This window comes from Cucurbita maxima, unplaced genomic scaffold, assembly GCF_002738345.1.
Source record: "Cucurbita maxima cultivar Rimu unplaced genomic scaffold, Cmax_1.0 Cma_Scf00001, whole genome shotgun sequence".
NCBI classification, from domain to species: Eukaryota; Viridiplantae; Streptophyta; class Magnoliopsida; order Cucurbitales; family Cucurbitaceae; genus Cucurbita; species Cucurbita maxima.
In genome coordinates, this window is record NW_019272017.1 from 538,697 (window position 1) to 553,026 (window position 14,330).

General features: G+C 39.7%; 5 protein-coding genes and 1 long non-coding RNA gene across 21 annotated transcripts in view; 4 read left to right on the top strand and 2 right to left on the bottom strand.

The window, feature by feature from the left end:
- The first annotated feature begins 101 nt into the window (after positions 1–101).
- On the top strand, positions 102–4,608 carry LOC111490705 (potassium transporter 2-like). Of its 12 annotated transcripts, XM_023139289.1 has the most exons (12): positions 102–238; positions 483–545; positions 791–808; positions 878–947; positions 1,051–1,285; positions 1,371–1,616; positions 1,699–1,752; positions 2,125–2,385; positions 2,461–2,513; positions 2,647–2,764; positions 2,888–3,142; positions 3,399–4,608. In XM_023139289.1, the coding sequence occupies exons 4-12, from the start codon at positions 909–911 to the stop codon at positions 4,508–4,510; spliced, it is 2,373 nt and encodes a 790-aa protein (XP_022995057.1). In that variant the 5' UTR covers positions 102–238; positions 483–545; positions 791–808; positions 878–908; the 3' UTR covers positions 4,511–4,608. The 12 variants fall into 12 exon arrangements, with proteins under 12 accessions (XP_022995057.1, XP_022995083.1, XP_022995075.1 ...); XM_023139315.1 differs by lacking the exon at positions 791–808; XM_023139307.1 differs by lacking the exon at positions 483–545 and having other exon boundaries at positions 113–238.
- LOC111491931 lies at positions 1,674–2,207 on the bottom strand. Of its 2 annotated transcripts, none has more exons than XR_002719795.1 (3): positions 2,115–2,207; positions 1,905–2,002; positions 1,674–1,760 (listed from the first exon to the last, which is right to left on the bottom strand). It is a non-coding gene; the product is annotated as an uncharacterized LOC111491931 (long non-coding RNA). The 2 variants fall into 2 exon arrangements; XR_002719793.1 differs by having other exon boundaries at positions 1,674–1,798.
- A 326-nt stretch (positions 4,609–4,934) lies between the features above and the next one.
- LOC111491808 lies at positions 4,935–6,174 on the top strand. The gene is made up of 3 exons (XM_023140859.1): positions 4,935–5,460; positions 5,740–5,803; positions 5,894–6,174. Exons 1-3 carry the CDS (start codon positions 5,170–5,172, stop codon positions 6,067–6,069), a joined length of 531 nt encoding a protein of 176 aa, XP_022996627.1. The 5' UTR covers positions 4,935–5,169; the 3' UTR covers positions 6,070–6,174.
- A 1,714-nt stretch (positions 6,175–7,888) lies between these two features.
- On the top strand, positions 7,889–11,207 carry LOC111490916 (protein NRT1/ PTR FAMILY 5.1-like). 2 transcript variants are annotated; one of them, XM_023139573.1, is made up of 4 exons: positions 7,889–8,284; positions 8,377–8,594; positions 8,955–9,511; positions 10,237–11,207. In XM_023139573.1, exons 1-4 carry the CDS (start codon positions 8,182–8,184, stop codon positions 11,099–11,101), a joined length of 1,743 nt encoding a protein of 580 aa, XP_022995341.1. In that variant the 5' UTR covers positions 7,889–8,181; the 3' UTR covers positions 11,102–11,207. The 2 variants fall into 2 exon arrangements, with proteins under 2 accessions (XP_022995341.1, XP_022995349.1); XM_023139581.1 differs by lacking the exon at positions 8,377–8,594 and having other exon boundaries at positions 8,201–8,284.
- Positions 11,208–12,691: 1,484 nt separating this feature from the next.
- On the bottom strand, positions 12,692–13,585 carry LOC111485427 (LOB domain-containing protein 15-like). Its single transcript, XM_023132310.1, has 3 exons — positions 13,532–13,585; positions 13,069–13,319; positions 12,692–13,003 (listed from the first exon to the last, which is right to left on the bottom strand). The coding sequence occupies exons 1-3, from the start codon at positions 13,554–13,556 to the stop codon at positions 12,692–12,694; spliced, it is 588 nt and encodes a 195-aa protein (XP_022988078.1). The 5' UTR covers positions 13,557–13,585.
- Positions 13,586–14,013: 428 nt separating this feature from the next.
- The window catches only part of LOC111491350 (5-amino-6-(5-phospho-D-ribitylamino)uracil phosphatase, chloroplastic-like), a 4,854-nt gene continuing 4,537 nt past the window's right edge, over positions 14,014–14,330 (top strand). For 2 of the 3 annotated variants that reach the window (XR_002719701.1, XM_023140250.1), the window contains exon 1: positions 14,015–14,297. Coding sequence is in view for 2 of the 3 variants with exons in the window: in XM_023140250.1 (XP_022996018.1) it covers positions 14,208–14,297 (90 nt within the window). In the remaining variant the exon portion in view is untranslated. Of the gene's footprint in view, positions 14,298–14,330 lie in introns of all 3 variants that reach the window. The other variant, XM_023140262.1, reaches the window with a different exon arrangement.

Here is a 14,330-nt window from a genome sequence, read left to right on the forward strand (position 1 = left end):
GGGGGGGGGGGAACTGACATCGCCATCAACAACTCAGAAGCTTTATGTATATCTAAAAATGGTGGTTTTGATTAAGTGGGTCATCAACATCGCCACCAAAAGAAAGATAAAAGCCAGAGAGTTTCAGCAAAGTAAAACTTAAAAAATGGTGGAACACTGAAACGAAGAAGGGCATTGAAACAAGCATTTGATATAATAAAGGGCATGTTCTGCACGATCTTCCTCAATCTTTGGACGGGTAGGCCTTGATTTCTTCCTTCTTGTAAAGTTTCTAAACCAAAAAAAAAAATCTATGTTTTGGTGAGAGAAATGGACGGGTAGGCCTTGAGAGAGAGAGAGAGGAGAGAGAAATGGACGTTTTGGTGGACGCTTCGTTTGTGTGAGACTAATGTGCAACTGTCATGAGCTCACGTGATCTTCTTTCCTTTTCATTCTGCCATTTCTGATTCTCACTTTTTCTTTACTGTGAGGAGGAATTTCAGACGCCATTGAAGGAGAAGCTTGTTTTCTTCTCTTCTCTGAAGAACAGAGGCCTAACACTAACAGTGAGTTTTCTGTTTTACCAACTGGAAAGAGAGAAGTTGCTTAGAATCTTGTCATGTAATGATGAGGGCCCATCATCTCCATTCTGCATTTATGAGCCCCTTTGCCAAAATATCCGTAATATACAAAAACTACTCTGTTTTTGAGTTTTAATGGCGGTCCTGATATAGATATCAAGTGGGTTTACTGAAAAGTGAGGGATATAACTGATATAACTTTTCTTTTCGCATCTTATCTCCATTTGCAGATGAATGAGGGGTTTTCTGTAAGCTCTTTTTTCTTCTTTTTCCTTTGAATTTCATTTAGATCTACAGCTAACTGAGCCCCACATCAGGATTTAGCTTGAAGATCGAGATAAAGAAGCTATGGATCTTGAGCATGGAAACTGTTGGGACACTGACAAGGTTTGTGTTCAATCGACTCACTGTGCTTCAACTTCACTTTTTTTCTTAATTTCTAGAAACACCCAGTTGTTGAATCGGCTCTAATTTTGGGTTTTTCTTTCACAAGGGTTCTTGGAAAACGGTTCTTGTATTGGCCTATCAAAGTCTTGGCGTCGTCTATGGCGATTTGAGCATCTCTCCGCTCTACGTTTACAGAAGCACTTTTGCTGAAGACATCCAACATTCAGAGACCAATGAAGAAATCTATGGTGTTCTGTCATTTGTCTTCTGGACTCTCACTATTGTCCCCCTTTTCAAATACGTCTTCGTAGTTCTCAGAGCGGATGACAATGGCGAAGGTAAGAAGAAGAAGAAGCAGATGTGCTTAGAATTGAAAAAGAACCAATACCCAGATGATGAATTGCTTTCAAATCGCCATTGCAGGTGGGACTTTTGCTCTGTACTCGTTAATTTGCAGACATGCCAAAGTGAGCCTTCTTCCCAACAGACAAGTTGCAGATGAAGCACTTTCCACTTATTTACTTGAACATCCACCGGAGAAGAAGAAGCAATCGAAGGTTAAATTGCTGCTGGAGAAGCACAGTGCTCTGCACACTGCCTTGTTGATTCTTGTTCTTGTTGGGACTTGTATGGTGATTGGAGATGGGCTTCTCACTCCAGCCATTTCTGGTACTGTTTTTCATCTTCTTCTTTTTCCATTTTCTTTCAGTCCATTCAAGCATTTGATTGTTTTGGTTTTTGTTTTGTCCAGTTTTCTCAGCTGTTTCTGGACTTGAGTTATCCATGACCAAGGCTCACCATCAGTGTAAGCACCTTGATTTTGAGAAAATGAGTTTAAGCTTAGTGTCCTACTGAAGATTTAACATCCTATTAGCAATCATCAGTGGAACAAGAGACCAAACATGTCAAAGAAAAACAAAAGACCAAACATCGAGGACTATGATTGTTTTGGTGTACCTCTGACCATATTTGTAGATTTTGTAGGAATGTTGGACTTTGTCAAATAACATTAGGACAAACTGTTCATGGACTTGGTCAAATGACATTAGGACAAGCTGTTCATAAAATCTACGAGTGTATTAATCCATGAGCTATACATGTTAACATGTTTAACATTACATATTATATAGCTCAATACAAGCTATATAGCTAAAATCAGGAGGTTACCTTTGTGCAGATGCAGTGGTTCCAATCACATGCTTTATCTTGGTTTGTTTATTTGCACTTCAACACTATGGCACGCATCGTGTTGGCTTCTTCTTCGCTCCCGTTGTATTGATATGGCTACTCTGCATCAGTACCCTTGGCATATACAATATTATACAATGGAATCCACATGTTTATCAGGCTCTTTCACCGTATTACATGTTCAAGTTTTTGGAGAAGACAAGGAAGAGCGGTTGGATGTCGTTGGGCGGAATATTGTTGTGCATAACAGGTAAGATTAATACATAGAATGCTTATGAGGTTTTGCAGGCTTATCACTGGTTTCCTGTGCTGGAAAGAATTGCAGGCTCAGAAGCAATGTTTGCTGATCTTGGTCACTTCTCATACACTGCAATACAGGTTATTCAATTTTCAATGGTTTCTTAAGTTTTAACTTCCCTTTTAAGTTGATTCAAAACATGGATAGAAATCATTTTCATAAACAAATAGACTGACAATCCTGCTCTGTCCTGTCTGCCTCACCTCCCTTCAGATTGCTTTCACCTTTCTGGTGTATCCAGCGCTCATATTGGCATACATGGGCCAAGCTGCTTACTTATCTCAACATCACACCACCACCAACAATATTGGCTTCTACGATTCTGTTCCAGGTATCAATCGCTGATAAAAGAATCTCCAAGCTATCATTCTAGATGTTGTGTGATGTTCTTCAACTGTTTCGATTTGTTGCGTGCTATTTTTACGAGACTACTGATAATGGCTTTTGGAAACAGAGAGTGTGAGATGGCCGGTGCTTATAATTGCTATACTTGCATCAGTTGTCGGAAGCCAAGCAATCATCAGTGGAACATTCTCCATTATTAACCAGAGCCAGTCCCTTGGCTGCTTCCCTAAGGTGAAGGTTGTTCATACTTCTGATAAGATCCATGGCCAAATCTACATTCCGGAGATCAATTGGGCTCTTATGATTCTCTGTGTTGCTGTTACCATTGGATTTAGAGACATAAAACACCTCGGAAATGCATCGGGTGAGTTAGTCGCTATCCATACTTCATTTCCAGACGTCTTAAGCTCGGTTTTGCTCACTTGAAATACAAATATTCCATTCCTAACAATCTTGTTTGCAAACTTTCCACACCGATGCCGTAATTACCAAGTGTTGCAGACTCTTGCTCCAGTCTTCCTGATTGCCTATGATAAATATTAGCTTGCTTCAAAGTTTAAAAAGGATGTTCGAAACCATCAAGAACTGATAGCAGTTGGTCACTTATTTTTACTTTGCAGGTCTAGCTGTAATGACTGTGATGCTTGTGACAACTTGTCTTACATCTTTAGTGATTGTTCTCTGTTGGAACAAAACTCCACTTTTGGCTCTCTCCTTTTTGATCTTCTTTGGGTCTGTTGAATTGCTCTACTTCTCAGCTTCACTCACCAAGTTCAGGGAGGGCGCTTGGCTCCCCATTCTTTTAGCTCTGTTCCTCATGACCATTATGTTTGTTTGGCACTATGCAACCATCAAGAAGTATGAATATGATCTGCACAACAAGGTTTCATTAGAATGGTTGCTAGCATTGGGACCAAGCCTCGGGATTGCTCGTGTCCCTGGCATCGGATTAGTCTTCACTGATCTCACCTCTGGTATTCCTGCCAACTTCTCCCGGTTCGTCACTAACCTCCCAGCATTTCATCGCATCCTTGTCTTTGTGTGTATAAAGTCGGTACCAGTTCCTTTTGTACCTCCTGCTGAGCGGTATCTTGTTGGACGAGTAGGCCCAGCAGCACATCGGTCATACCGGTGCATTGTTCGATATGGCTACCGCGATAATCACCAGGATGTGGATTCGTTTGAATCTGAATTAGTCAAGAAACTGGCAGACTTTATCAGCTATGACTGGTACAGAAAACAAAGAGGCAACTCTAGCAGTGAGGACGATGCATCACGTTCAAATGAATCAACAAGTGAGCGTAGGCTGGCTGTGATTGGAACCGTAGCATTTGCAGGCGCATCTGCTTATGAGGAGACTATGCAGCCTGCAAGCGGATCAGTCGGATTCCAAACTGTCGACAGCATCACTGATGTGATCGAAATGGAGCCACTGGGAGAAAAAAAGAGAGTCAGGTTTGCTATAGACGATGATTTTGAAGGTGACTCCCAAGCTGAAACAGAAGCCCTTCTGCATGAAGAGCTAGAAGATCTTGTAGCAGCCCAGCAATCAGGGACGGCGTTCATTCTCGGGCATTCACATGTCCGAGCTAAACAGGGATCGTCTCTGTTGAAGAGACTGGCTATTAACTATGGCTATAACTTTCTGAGAAGGAACTGCAGAGGCGCAGACGTTGCTCTTAAGGTGCCACCAGTGTCTCTTCTTGAAGTTGGCATGGTTTATGTTGTATAACCCTCAACTGTTCTTTCTGTTCTCTGTCTGCTCATTTTGTAAAGATACTGCTTCCTTGAATTAAAGCTAAGTATTCGACCATGTAATTCTCTTACAAACCCAGATGAATTATCTTCTCTTAAACCTAAAATCGATGCTAATTCCGATATGTGATGCTAAATCGAAATTAAATCGAAATTAAGCCTCATAGAAATTGTGTTAATTTCCATGTCCTTTCGAGTCTCGTTTGGATGGTATCCCTACACAAACATCTCTTTTGGATGGTATCCCTACACAAACATGTGGATCCAAGATTCACGCTCCCACCACAATAACAGCCATAACTTAACTACTAAACAAATTCCTAAGATTCATAACCAAGTGGCCCTACAAATGGCCCTAGAAAAGAAAGAGTGGCATTCTCAACAGATAATTGAACGACAAAAAAGAAAACAATAATCAAGTGGCCCTAGAAAACCAAGAGATCAAGAGTATGAAACACAACCACGTAGCACCACAGCAACCACGGCGCCCAATCTCTGCCGACCTCTAATCTCACTGCTTTTCTTTTTTCACTCACTTATAAAACAGAGCGACTCCTCGTCCACAGCGAAATCGTCGAGATCCCCGCCAATTCTTCGAATCTCAGCCTCAACCAAACGACCTAACTGACGGCAACGATGGTGGCGATTTCTCCATCAAACGTCGGATTCACATCACAATTCGGGCAGGGATGGAAGACGGCGAGGGAGATGACTCCCGTCAGAAGCTCGAATCTGAGAGTATCAGCAAAAGCGACGGAGAAGGGCGAGGAAAAAGAAGACGGCAGTGAAAGGAAGAACAAGCAGTCGCTGTTCAGCAGCGTGACGGAGGCGTTGGATTTCTCTCAGGTCCGGTCGAGTCGCGACGCTGAGCTTCTCGAAGACGCCCGTCAGGCCACCAAATCCGGCGGTAGAATGAGCCAGGAACAGGTAAACGTTAGTTACAGTTAATTTATTATTCGATCTAATTAAAAATATAAAATAATTACAAAAAAATAACTTTAAATCCCGTAATTATAATTTTTTATATTTAATAAAATAATTAAAAAACGGTCAAATAGACTAAAAACTTACTTTAACACACAGTTTAATTATTACTTTCACAATTTAACGAAATATATATTTATAAATATTTCAAATAGATTTTTTTTATGATGTAATATTTAAAAAAATAAATTAAAATTTGTAGTGATTTTTTTTATTTATTAGTATGGAGCTCTAAGAAGGAAAATAGGAGGGACTTACAAGGACTTCTTCAAATCCTACATAGAAGGTAAGTAAAAATTTGTGTTTTATTTATTTATTTAAATTCATTATAATTATAAAAATAGGAAAATAAAATTGGGGTTTTGATGAAATTTAGTGGATGGGCAATACGTTGAAGAAGGGTGGGTGGACAAGACATGCAAGGTGTGCAAGAAGGACACAAGGGGCGAGGCAAGACAAGTCGACAAGCTTGGACGATATGCTCATGTTGCTTGTTTGGAAAAATCCAATTCTTCATCGCCCAATTTCTTCACCAAATTCTTCTTCAAATGACTCTGATATCCCGTTTATACATACATCTGAATTTGTGTAGCGTGTATTTAAGTATCTCTCTAGTTAATTTTCACGATGAAATGATTATATTGTTCATTTTCTCTATAACAACATGTGTTTATATTCAAGTTGATAAAAAGGCAGAAAGTCAAACCTTTAACTCAATTGGGTCTAAAAATCGAGCAATTCACTTGTGGGTGGTGTGCGTTTTGCACAAACTATGGAAACCCAAGAAGGCCCAATTGTGTATTTTGTTCGCGTAGAGCCCCACATTAGTTAGTTAAGATGAAAATCATAGGTATATAAATAAAGGACACTGAGACTTTTTTTAAATTATAAGTCAAAGTGGACAATATCATATAATATAGAGGCCGTTGTTTCTCATTATTCCAAATATCAATTATTCAATGGCTCCATACCTAATAACCCTACTCAGCGGTCAAATAATATCGGTAAAGAGTTTCCAAATAATATCGATAGAAGATTGACGAAAGATCAACTTCCAACATTTAATATCGTTGATTTGTCAATGTCTATGAAACTTTATCTTTATGCACCAAATTCAATAAACTATTCTAAAACTCATTGGTATATGAATTTTAATCTTTAAACAACTATTTACCCGTCTTAAAAAAAATTGAAAAGCTACAAAATATGGGTGGGTTTGCTTATGATTTGTTTGATTTAGTTTCTTTTTATAGTCATTTACAAAGAAGAATAGTAGTATTGCACCACCGCTCAGTGTCTTTGATATGAGATCTCATAATCTATTTCGTTAGGGATTAGTGTTCTCATTGGCACATCGTCCATTATCTGCCTCTAATATCGTTTGTAATAATTAAATCCCACCGCTAATATATATTGTCTACTTTATCTCGTTATGTATTGTTTGTGTAATCTTATGAATATGGATAGTAAAAATGTGGGAGAGAGTGGGAGGCATGCGTTCCACAAGTTGGTATGAGCTGACAAATGAGTAGCCATCTTTATGTGCTTGAGGGATAACCCACTACTCACTTTCCAAACTTTTCAATACATTAACATACTTATGTGGGAGAGAGGGCCTGGTGGGATAACTTCTTTTTTAAGGACATTTTCTCATTATTTTATAAACCCAAAACAAATTATTGAATATTTTTTTCTTTTTTGTTGCACTGAATGTGGATTCGATTCAACTGATTAAATGTATCAGCTCAGTTGGAGGTGAATATGACAACACTGGATGTAATATCAACCTCATAATTTTAAAACACTTTTGTTTATAAAAAATGTTTTATTTACTTCTCTAATCGATGTGAGATCTCAATGTTTAGGTACATAATTATTTCGCTGTCTTGTCCTAGCTAAGCTACAACTATTATTTAATGGATTTGTGATTCACTTCGATTATCACTCAAACGTCTCGTCATTTTTTGTTTTTGACCTATTTACTATCTCATCGTGCTTATTCAAGCTTTGATTCATTGGATAGCTTCTAAACGATGAGAACCACTAGTTTAATTAAATCATTTCTAAGATATTTTTTTTAAATTAAAGAAATATTCTCTTCGAAAAAAATAGTGAGGAGATGGGTTTCTTATCAGTAAAAGTGGCATACTTTTTGGTGGATACACTTTTTCTCTTCTTTACTTATTTATTAACATTATCTTGAGCGCTCATCATTAAAGTTGATTTTTATGTTGCATATCTCGAGTTAAACTGAGCCAAAGTCTATATGGTGCGATTGCCTTAGATTGGTTAGACGAGATCGTCTAAATTGGGGTCTAGACCATATAGGTTATCTTGGGTCGGGCCTAAATTGGGGTCTAGACCATATAGGTTATCTTGGGTCGGTTAGACTAGCGTTGTGCTAAAATAAAAGTGGGTTCAAGCTTAAGGGGTCCCGAAGATGGTAACTCCATGAACCAACCACACCACTAATAAATCTGGTAAAAAAACACAGTTTTGAGGTACTGAATACGTGTATCAGCTTATTTATAGCCATTTTGACAGATCTATGAGCACATCCAATGACCTTGATTCTTCTCTTTCTTCTTTCTTCTTTCTCCCTGTTTTGTTTAATCTTAATTTTCTCGAAGCCAAGCTCTTATTGTGCTTGGCTTGGCTTCTCTAATGGAGACCAAAGATGTGACCCAAGATGGGACTGTGGATCTTCGTGGCCAACCTGTTCTTGCTTCCACGACTGGAAAATGGAAAGCCTGTGCTTTTCTCGTAGGTACGAGTCACTGATATTGTTTACTTATTTGAGGTTAAACTCGCGTGAATTTGCTTTTGGTTTAATTTAAAAAGTTTTGGATTTGTTTTTAGGATATGAAGCGTTTGAAAGGATGGCGTTTTATGGTATAGCTTCAAATTTGGTGAATTATTTAACGACCCAACTTCATGAAGACACAGTGTCGTCGGTTAGAAATGTCAATAATTGGTCGGGATCTGTTTGGCTTACTCCCATCCTTGGAGCTTACATAGCTGATTCTTTCCTTGGCCGCTTTTGGACTTTCACCTTCTCATCTCTCATCTATGTCATGGTAAACCTTCCAACTCTAAGCTTTGAACCATCTTCTCGTGTTCAGTCCTATTTAGAGATGTCAATGAGGCAGGGCGAAACCGTCCCTATTTTTTCCTCCTATTTCAATCGTTCATTGAGAATTCTCCCTGAAAAATTTATAGTGATTGGAGTAGGGTGAGGGGGTCAGGGATTTGGACACGGTTTGGGCGGGAAGGGGATGAAGATTATTAGTCCCGGTCTCCGATCCATTTTAGCTAACAGAGAATCGTGACAGTTCTCGATCACAAAAACTATCCTAATAAATTTTAATGTTTTCATTGATCATATACAAATTGGTATCAAAATTAAATTGAGGCATTTATACACAATTTTCTATCAGGGAATGGTGTTTCTGACTATGGCAGTATCAGTAAAGACCTTAAAACCAACGTGCAACAATGGCGTGTGCAGCAAAGCCACGCCCTCACAAATAACCTTCTTCTACATATCTCTATACACCATCGCCCTCGGCGCCGGTGGAACCAAACCAAACATCTCGACCTTCGGTGCCGACCAGTTCGACGACTTCAACCCAGCTGAGAAGCAGATGAAAGTCTCCTTTTTCAACTGGTGGATGTTTAGCTCATTCGTGGGCGCTCTCTTTGCCACCCTCGGCCTCGTCTACATCCAAGAGAACCTCGGCTGGGGCCTCGGCTATGGTATTCCGACCGTTGGCCTTCTCTTTTCTCTCTTCATCTTCTATTTGGGAACTCCCCTTTACCGGCATAAGGTTAGAAAATCTCGGAGTCCCGCCAAGGACTTGATCCGGGTGCCACTCGCAGCGTTTCGGAACAGAAAGCTCCAGCTTCCGGCTAGCCCCAGTGAGCTTTATGAGGTGGAGCTGCAGGGTTACTCCGGCGCCGGAAAAAGGCTGGTCCAGCATACTCCCGTTTTCAGGTACCCTTTCCTTTTTTATCTTCGTCATAAATAATCTACTGGACCCCTACTCGATCCTACGTGCTGTCCATCTTTCGACCTACTACCATTCATAATAGTATGATATTGTCTATTTTGAACAAAAACTTACTTTTGGTTTTCTCAAAATGCCTCATATTAATAGAGGTGTATTTCTTAGGTTTGGTTTAACTGATGTGAGACAACTCTCCCAACAATTTTCAACCATCGTCTCCTTGAATAAAGTACATCATAGAGTCTCTTCTGAGACATAAGAAGCCCTCGAACGCCTCCTCCCCTTAATTGAGACTCAACTCTTTTTTTAGAACCCTCGAACAAAGTACCCCTTTGTTTTGACACATATTTAAAGCTCAAAACTTATTTGTTTAACATTTGAGAATCCTAACTACACAATTAAGTTAAGGGCATGACTCTGATATCATTAGAAATCATGACTCTCTATGATGATATGATATTGTCTACTTTGAGTATAAGATTTCTTGACTTTCAATTTCTTAATTAGTTAATGTGAGACTGCTCTCCTAACAATCCTCGACACGAACCACCCGTTTCGGCTTTCCTCCCACCACTAAGTGGGCAGCATCATGGTGGGCGCACCAAAAGAAAACCCCATATTCAATGATCCCCAGCTATTTTCCCTTTCCATTATGCCGACCCTCCAATATTGTATGAACCCACTTCTAACAAGTTATTGGAACTGCCCTCAGGTTCTTGGACCGAGCTGCAATTAAAGATGCCACAAATTCCTCAAGGCCCAAATGCACAGTGACTCAAGTGGAAGGAACCAAGCTGGTCTTAGGCATGGTCATAATCTGGCTAGCCACCCTTGTCCCAAGCACCATTTGGGCTCAAATCAACACCCTCTTTGTCAAACAAGGCACCACCTTAAACCGAACCCTTTTCCATGCCTTCCCCATCCCAGCAGCCTCCCTCGGCAGCTTTGTCACCCTCTCCATGCTCCTCTCTGTCCCATTGTACGACCGCTACTTCGTCCCATTCATGCGTCGAAAAACCGAAAACCCTCGAGGTATCACTCTACTCCAAAGACTAGGAGTCGGCTTCGTCATCCAAATCATAGCCATTGCTATTGCCTACGCAATCGAGGTTCGAAGGATGCACGTCGTTCGAACCAATCATATTACGCAGCCGAACCAAGTCGTTCCCATGAGCATACTCTGGCTGTTGCCACAATACATCCTCCTCGGCTTCGCTGACGTTTTCATTGCAATTGGGTTGCTCGAGTTTTTCTACGACCAGTCCCCGGAAGACATGCAAAGCCTTGGAACTACGTTCTTCACAAGCGGGATCGGAGTCGGAAACTTCCTCAACAGTTTTCTCGTCACCGTCGTCGATAAACTCACCGGAGAAAACGGCGGGAAGAGTTGGATTGGGAACAACTTGAATGACTCCCATTTGGATTACTACTATGGCTTTCTTTTGGTCATATCTACACTCAATTTGGGGGTGTTTTTGTGGGTGTCAAGTTTGTATATTTACAAGAAGGAAGCCATTGAAGCTAAAGATGGCATTGAATCCAAAGCGTTGGATACATCTCTTGGGCTACAAGTTTGATGGGGGCTAACATTGCTATCAATCTTTGTAACCCATAAAAACTTAGAGTTGGAGATGATTTAGATACAAATAATCAATCAAATTACTCATTAAAAGATGGGAGGTTCATCTTTAATTTCCTCTTTAAAACTAAATTTGTTTTAAGGTTTACGCCGAGTTACAAGCATTTGAATTGTACTAGTAGACATGAGCAGCTCTGTGACGGGGACGTTAGCTAGAAAAAAAAGGGGTGAAAGTGTGAGGTCCCACGTCTGTTGTAGAAAGAAACAAATCATTTTTTACAAGGTGTGAAAACCTCTTTATAACATACACATTTTAAAATCGTGAGATTAACGACCATACATAACGGGTTAAAACGGACGATCTCTATTACCAGTGAGGTTAGATCATTATAAATGATATCATAGTCAGACACCCCGAACAATCTCAATTAAATTGCCTTCTCGACAACATTTTAAATTATTTAAAAATAAACAATAATAATTGAGATTTTAGATCCCATCCTTGAATGCTACATATTCACTTCCATGTGCTATAACTCTTTTTAGTCAACCAAATTTAATCTCACATCTCTCGAACTTAAATAATTTCCTTCCATTCCATTATCACTCTACCTTGTTAGCTGCCAACTACGAGCGGTTGAAGTCTCGTGTCGACGAAAAAGATAACGAGTTTTTTTTTTAATAAATACAAAATTCTAATAATATATAACGTTTTCAGTTAAGTTGAAAAAATTAAAATTATTATCTATTGTTTAGCATTATATGATGTTTTCAATTAATAATATATAAAGTTCTTCAACACGTTACCTATTTATCTCGAAAGATGTTTTGTCTTTATTCATGTATTTGAAAAAAAAATTCAAAGAAATCACTCAATATAAAATATTTTGAAATTTTTTTGATTGAAATTGTGAAGAAAAAAAAAAAACTTTGGTATAAATAGTAATTTTTAATTATTTTTTAGATTTTTTTAATTATCATATTTTTATGATTACTCTCATTCATATTCATACGTGTCTCTGTTCATTTATGTATCTATTATCTGTATGTCGTCTCTGTTCATTTATGTATCTATTTTTTTACTTGAGGGTAGAAATAAGAAACTATAAGCTATTTTCAAAACAAAAATATGTTTGAGAGAAAAGCCCAAAGAGAACAATATCTGGTGGCCGTGGATCTGGGTCGTTACAAATGGTATCAGAGCCAAACACCAGACAATGTACCAGCCTTCTCACTGTTCCCTCAAGGGGTAGAGACGAGGCGGTGTGCGAACGCTGGGCCCCAAAGGGACTGTTCCCTCAAGGGGGTAGAGACGAGGCGGTGTGCGAACACTGGGCCCCAAAGGGGTAGATTTGGGGGCGGTCCCACATCGAATGGAGGAAGGAAAGAGTGCCAGCGAGAACGCTGGGCCCCGAAGGGAAGTGGATTGTGATGTCCCACATTGGTTGGGGAGTAGAACAAATCACCATTTATAAGCGTGTGAAAACCTTCTCCCCTCAAAGGGAAAACCAAAAAAGACAATATCTGCTGGCAGTCGATCTATGTCGCTACAAATGGTATCAATAATTTAGCCAAAGGAAAAAAAAAACTAAAATGCGAAAAAGGATGAATCAGCAGCCACCGTGGGCCGGTTGTACAAGGTGGAGGAAGTGGAAGAAGCATCCTGATGAGGCGGTGGCGGTGGCGGTGGCTGTACGTCAATGGAAACCATATTACCTTGTCTATATTTGCATCTCAGTATCTCAGCTCTAACTGCAGTGAGCGTAGCTTGCAACGCTTGGACTTGGTGTTGTAGACATGAAATGGCGCCCATGCAGCCATACACAGGATCTCTCAGCCTCACATTAGCTTCATAAATTAGACTGTTCGCAGTATTATCTCTTTCATTTTTCGGAACTTCCTGAAAAAATATTCTATTACGGTCTTTAAACTTTCAATTTTGTATCGATAAATTCTTATCGTTACCATGAGCATCTTCGAGACATTACGAGCGCCGAAGACCTTGTGAACCGAGGCGAACTTGTGAGGCTCGTGAGGGGAGAAATATGGAGCGAAGGGGCATTGTTGACCACATCTTCTTCTTAGGAGCTTGCAGGCTGCGCATGGAGTAATGGTGTTAAGAGTCCTAGGAGGACCGTGCAGCGTGTGTCGTGGAGGAATATTTGATGATACCGCTCGCTTTCTCTTCTTCCCTAACTCCTCTAATCTATCTCCATCTGCACTATCACGTGTACAGCAAATTTGAACATAATTCAATATCAATTTTATAAGTCATTATTTCTATGGTATTTTAAAGAAAAGTGAGCATAAAGTTTGAATCAACCGATTGAATAGTCCCGTTCAAATTGTAGTATAATATTTCGAAGAACAAAAAGAAATCGTCGACCAAATTATTCGATCTCGAGAGATATAGAGATGGATTTTTTACCTTTCTTTGGACATTCAGCTGGCATGCTCTGATCTTCAAGTTAACCAAGAAGAAGCTAAGCAGAGAGAGAAGAAGAAAGAAGGAGAAAGAGAAAGAAGTGAAGCTCAAGTAGATTTTAATGGTGAAATTATGAACTGGGTCATGTCCATTCGTGGTGTACGAGGATTCCACGACAGATCTACAAACAAAAAGACCAAGAATTATACATATATAAGTAAACGGGATTTTGGGAATCACCTCATTTCATCTAAATTTGGACTTAATGAAATAAAATTAGTGCAAATTGTTATTTATCTGTGAAATTAGTGCTCGATTTCACCCAAATTTGGACTTAATCAAATGAAATTAGTGGAAATTGTTGTTTATCTATGAAATTAGTGCTCGAATTTGATGGTCAAATAAGAATTTTGGGATATATATAGTTTAGGATAAGGGCGATGGGAATAAAACAGGAGGTGGCATTATTATATTAGAGAATTTTGACAACACTGCCGTATCCAAATCCACAATTATCCCAATTCTTGGCGAACACACGGGGCACGGATTGTCCGGTGGATTCGTTACGACTCCACGAGCTTCTCCTTCACAAAAGAAAAAGGGCCAAAACCCTCTCCAACAAACAGCGTGTTTTTGGGGCTTTCAGGCTCTCGAGCTCTCGCCCCCTTCATCGTACACAATGGACTGCACTTACAGCAATTTCAGAACCTCCACTGCACCTTTTTCATGGACACCCACTTCCACTTCCACTTCGAAGCTCAAATTTCGGGTACCCTTTTCCCCCTTCTTTGCACCCCCTCCC

Bases quoted from the DNA above. Each gene is read 5' to 3' on its own strand.
- LOC111490705 (XM_023139289.1), top strand. From the start codon at position 909: ATGGATCTTGAGCATGGAAACTGTTGGGACACTGACAAG. The intron at 2,386-2,460 runs GTAAGATTAATA...AAAGAATTGCAG, and splicing joins AATATTGTTGTGCATAACAG to GCTCAGAAGCAATGTTTGCT. The intron at 3,143-3,398 runs GTGAGTTAGTCG...TTTACTTTGCAG, and splicing joins ACACCTCGGAAATGCATCGG to GTCTAGCTGTAATGACTGTG.
- LOC111490916 (XM_023139573.1), top strand. From the start codon at position 8,182: ATGGAGACCAAAGATGTGACCCAAGATGGGACTGTGGATCTTCGTGGC. The intron at 8,595-8,954 runs GTAAACCTTCCA...ATTTTCTATCAG, and splicing joins CATCTCTCATCTATGTCATG to GGAATGGTGTTTCTGACTAT. The intron at 9,512-10,236 runs GTACCCTTTCCT...AACTGCCCTCAG, and splicing joins CAGCATACTCCCGTTTTCAG to GTTCTTGGACCGAGCTGCAA.
- LOC111485427 (XM_023132310.1), bottom strand. From the start codon at position 13,556: ATGCCAGCTGAATGTCCAAAGAAAG. The intron at 13,320-13,531 runs GTAAAAAATCCA...GTGATAGTGCAG, and splicing joins AGCTGAATGTCCAAAGAAAG to ATGGAGATAGATTAGAGGAG. The intron at 13,004-13,068 runs GTAACGATAAGA...ATATTTTTTCAG, and splicing joins ATGTCTCGAAGATGCTCATG to GAAGTTCCGAAAAATGAAAG.
- LOC111491808 (XM_023140859.1), top strand. From the start codon at position 5,170: ATGGTGGCGATTTCTCCATCAAACGTCGGATTCACATCACAATTCGGG. The intron at 5,461-5,739 runs GTAAACGTTAGT...TTTATTTATTAG, and splicing joins GTAGAATGAGCCAGGAACAG to TATGGAGCTCTAAGAAGGAA. The intron at 5,804-5,893 runs GTAAGTAAAAAT...GATGAAATTTAG, and splicing joins CTTCAAATCCTACATAGAAG to TGGATGGGCAATACGTTGAA.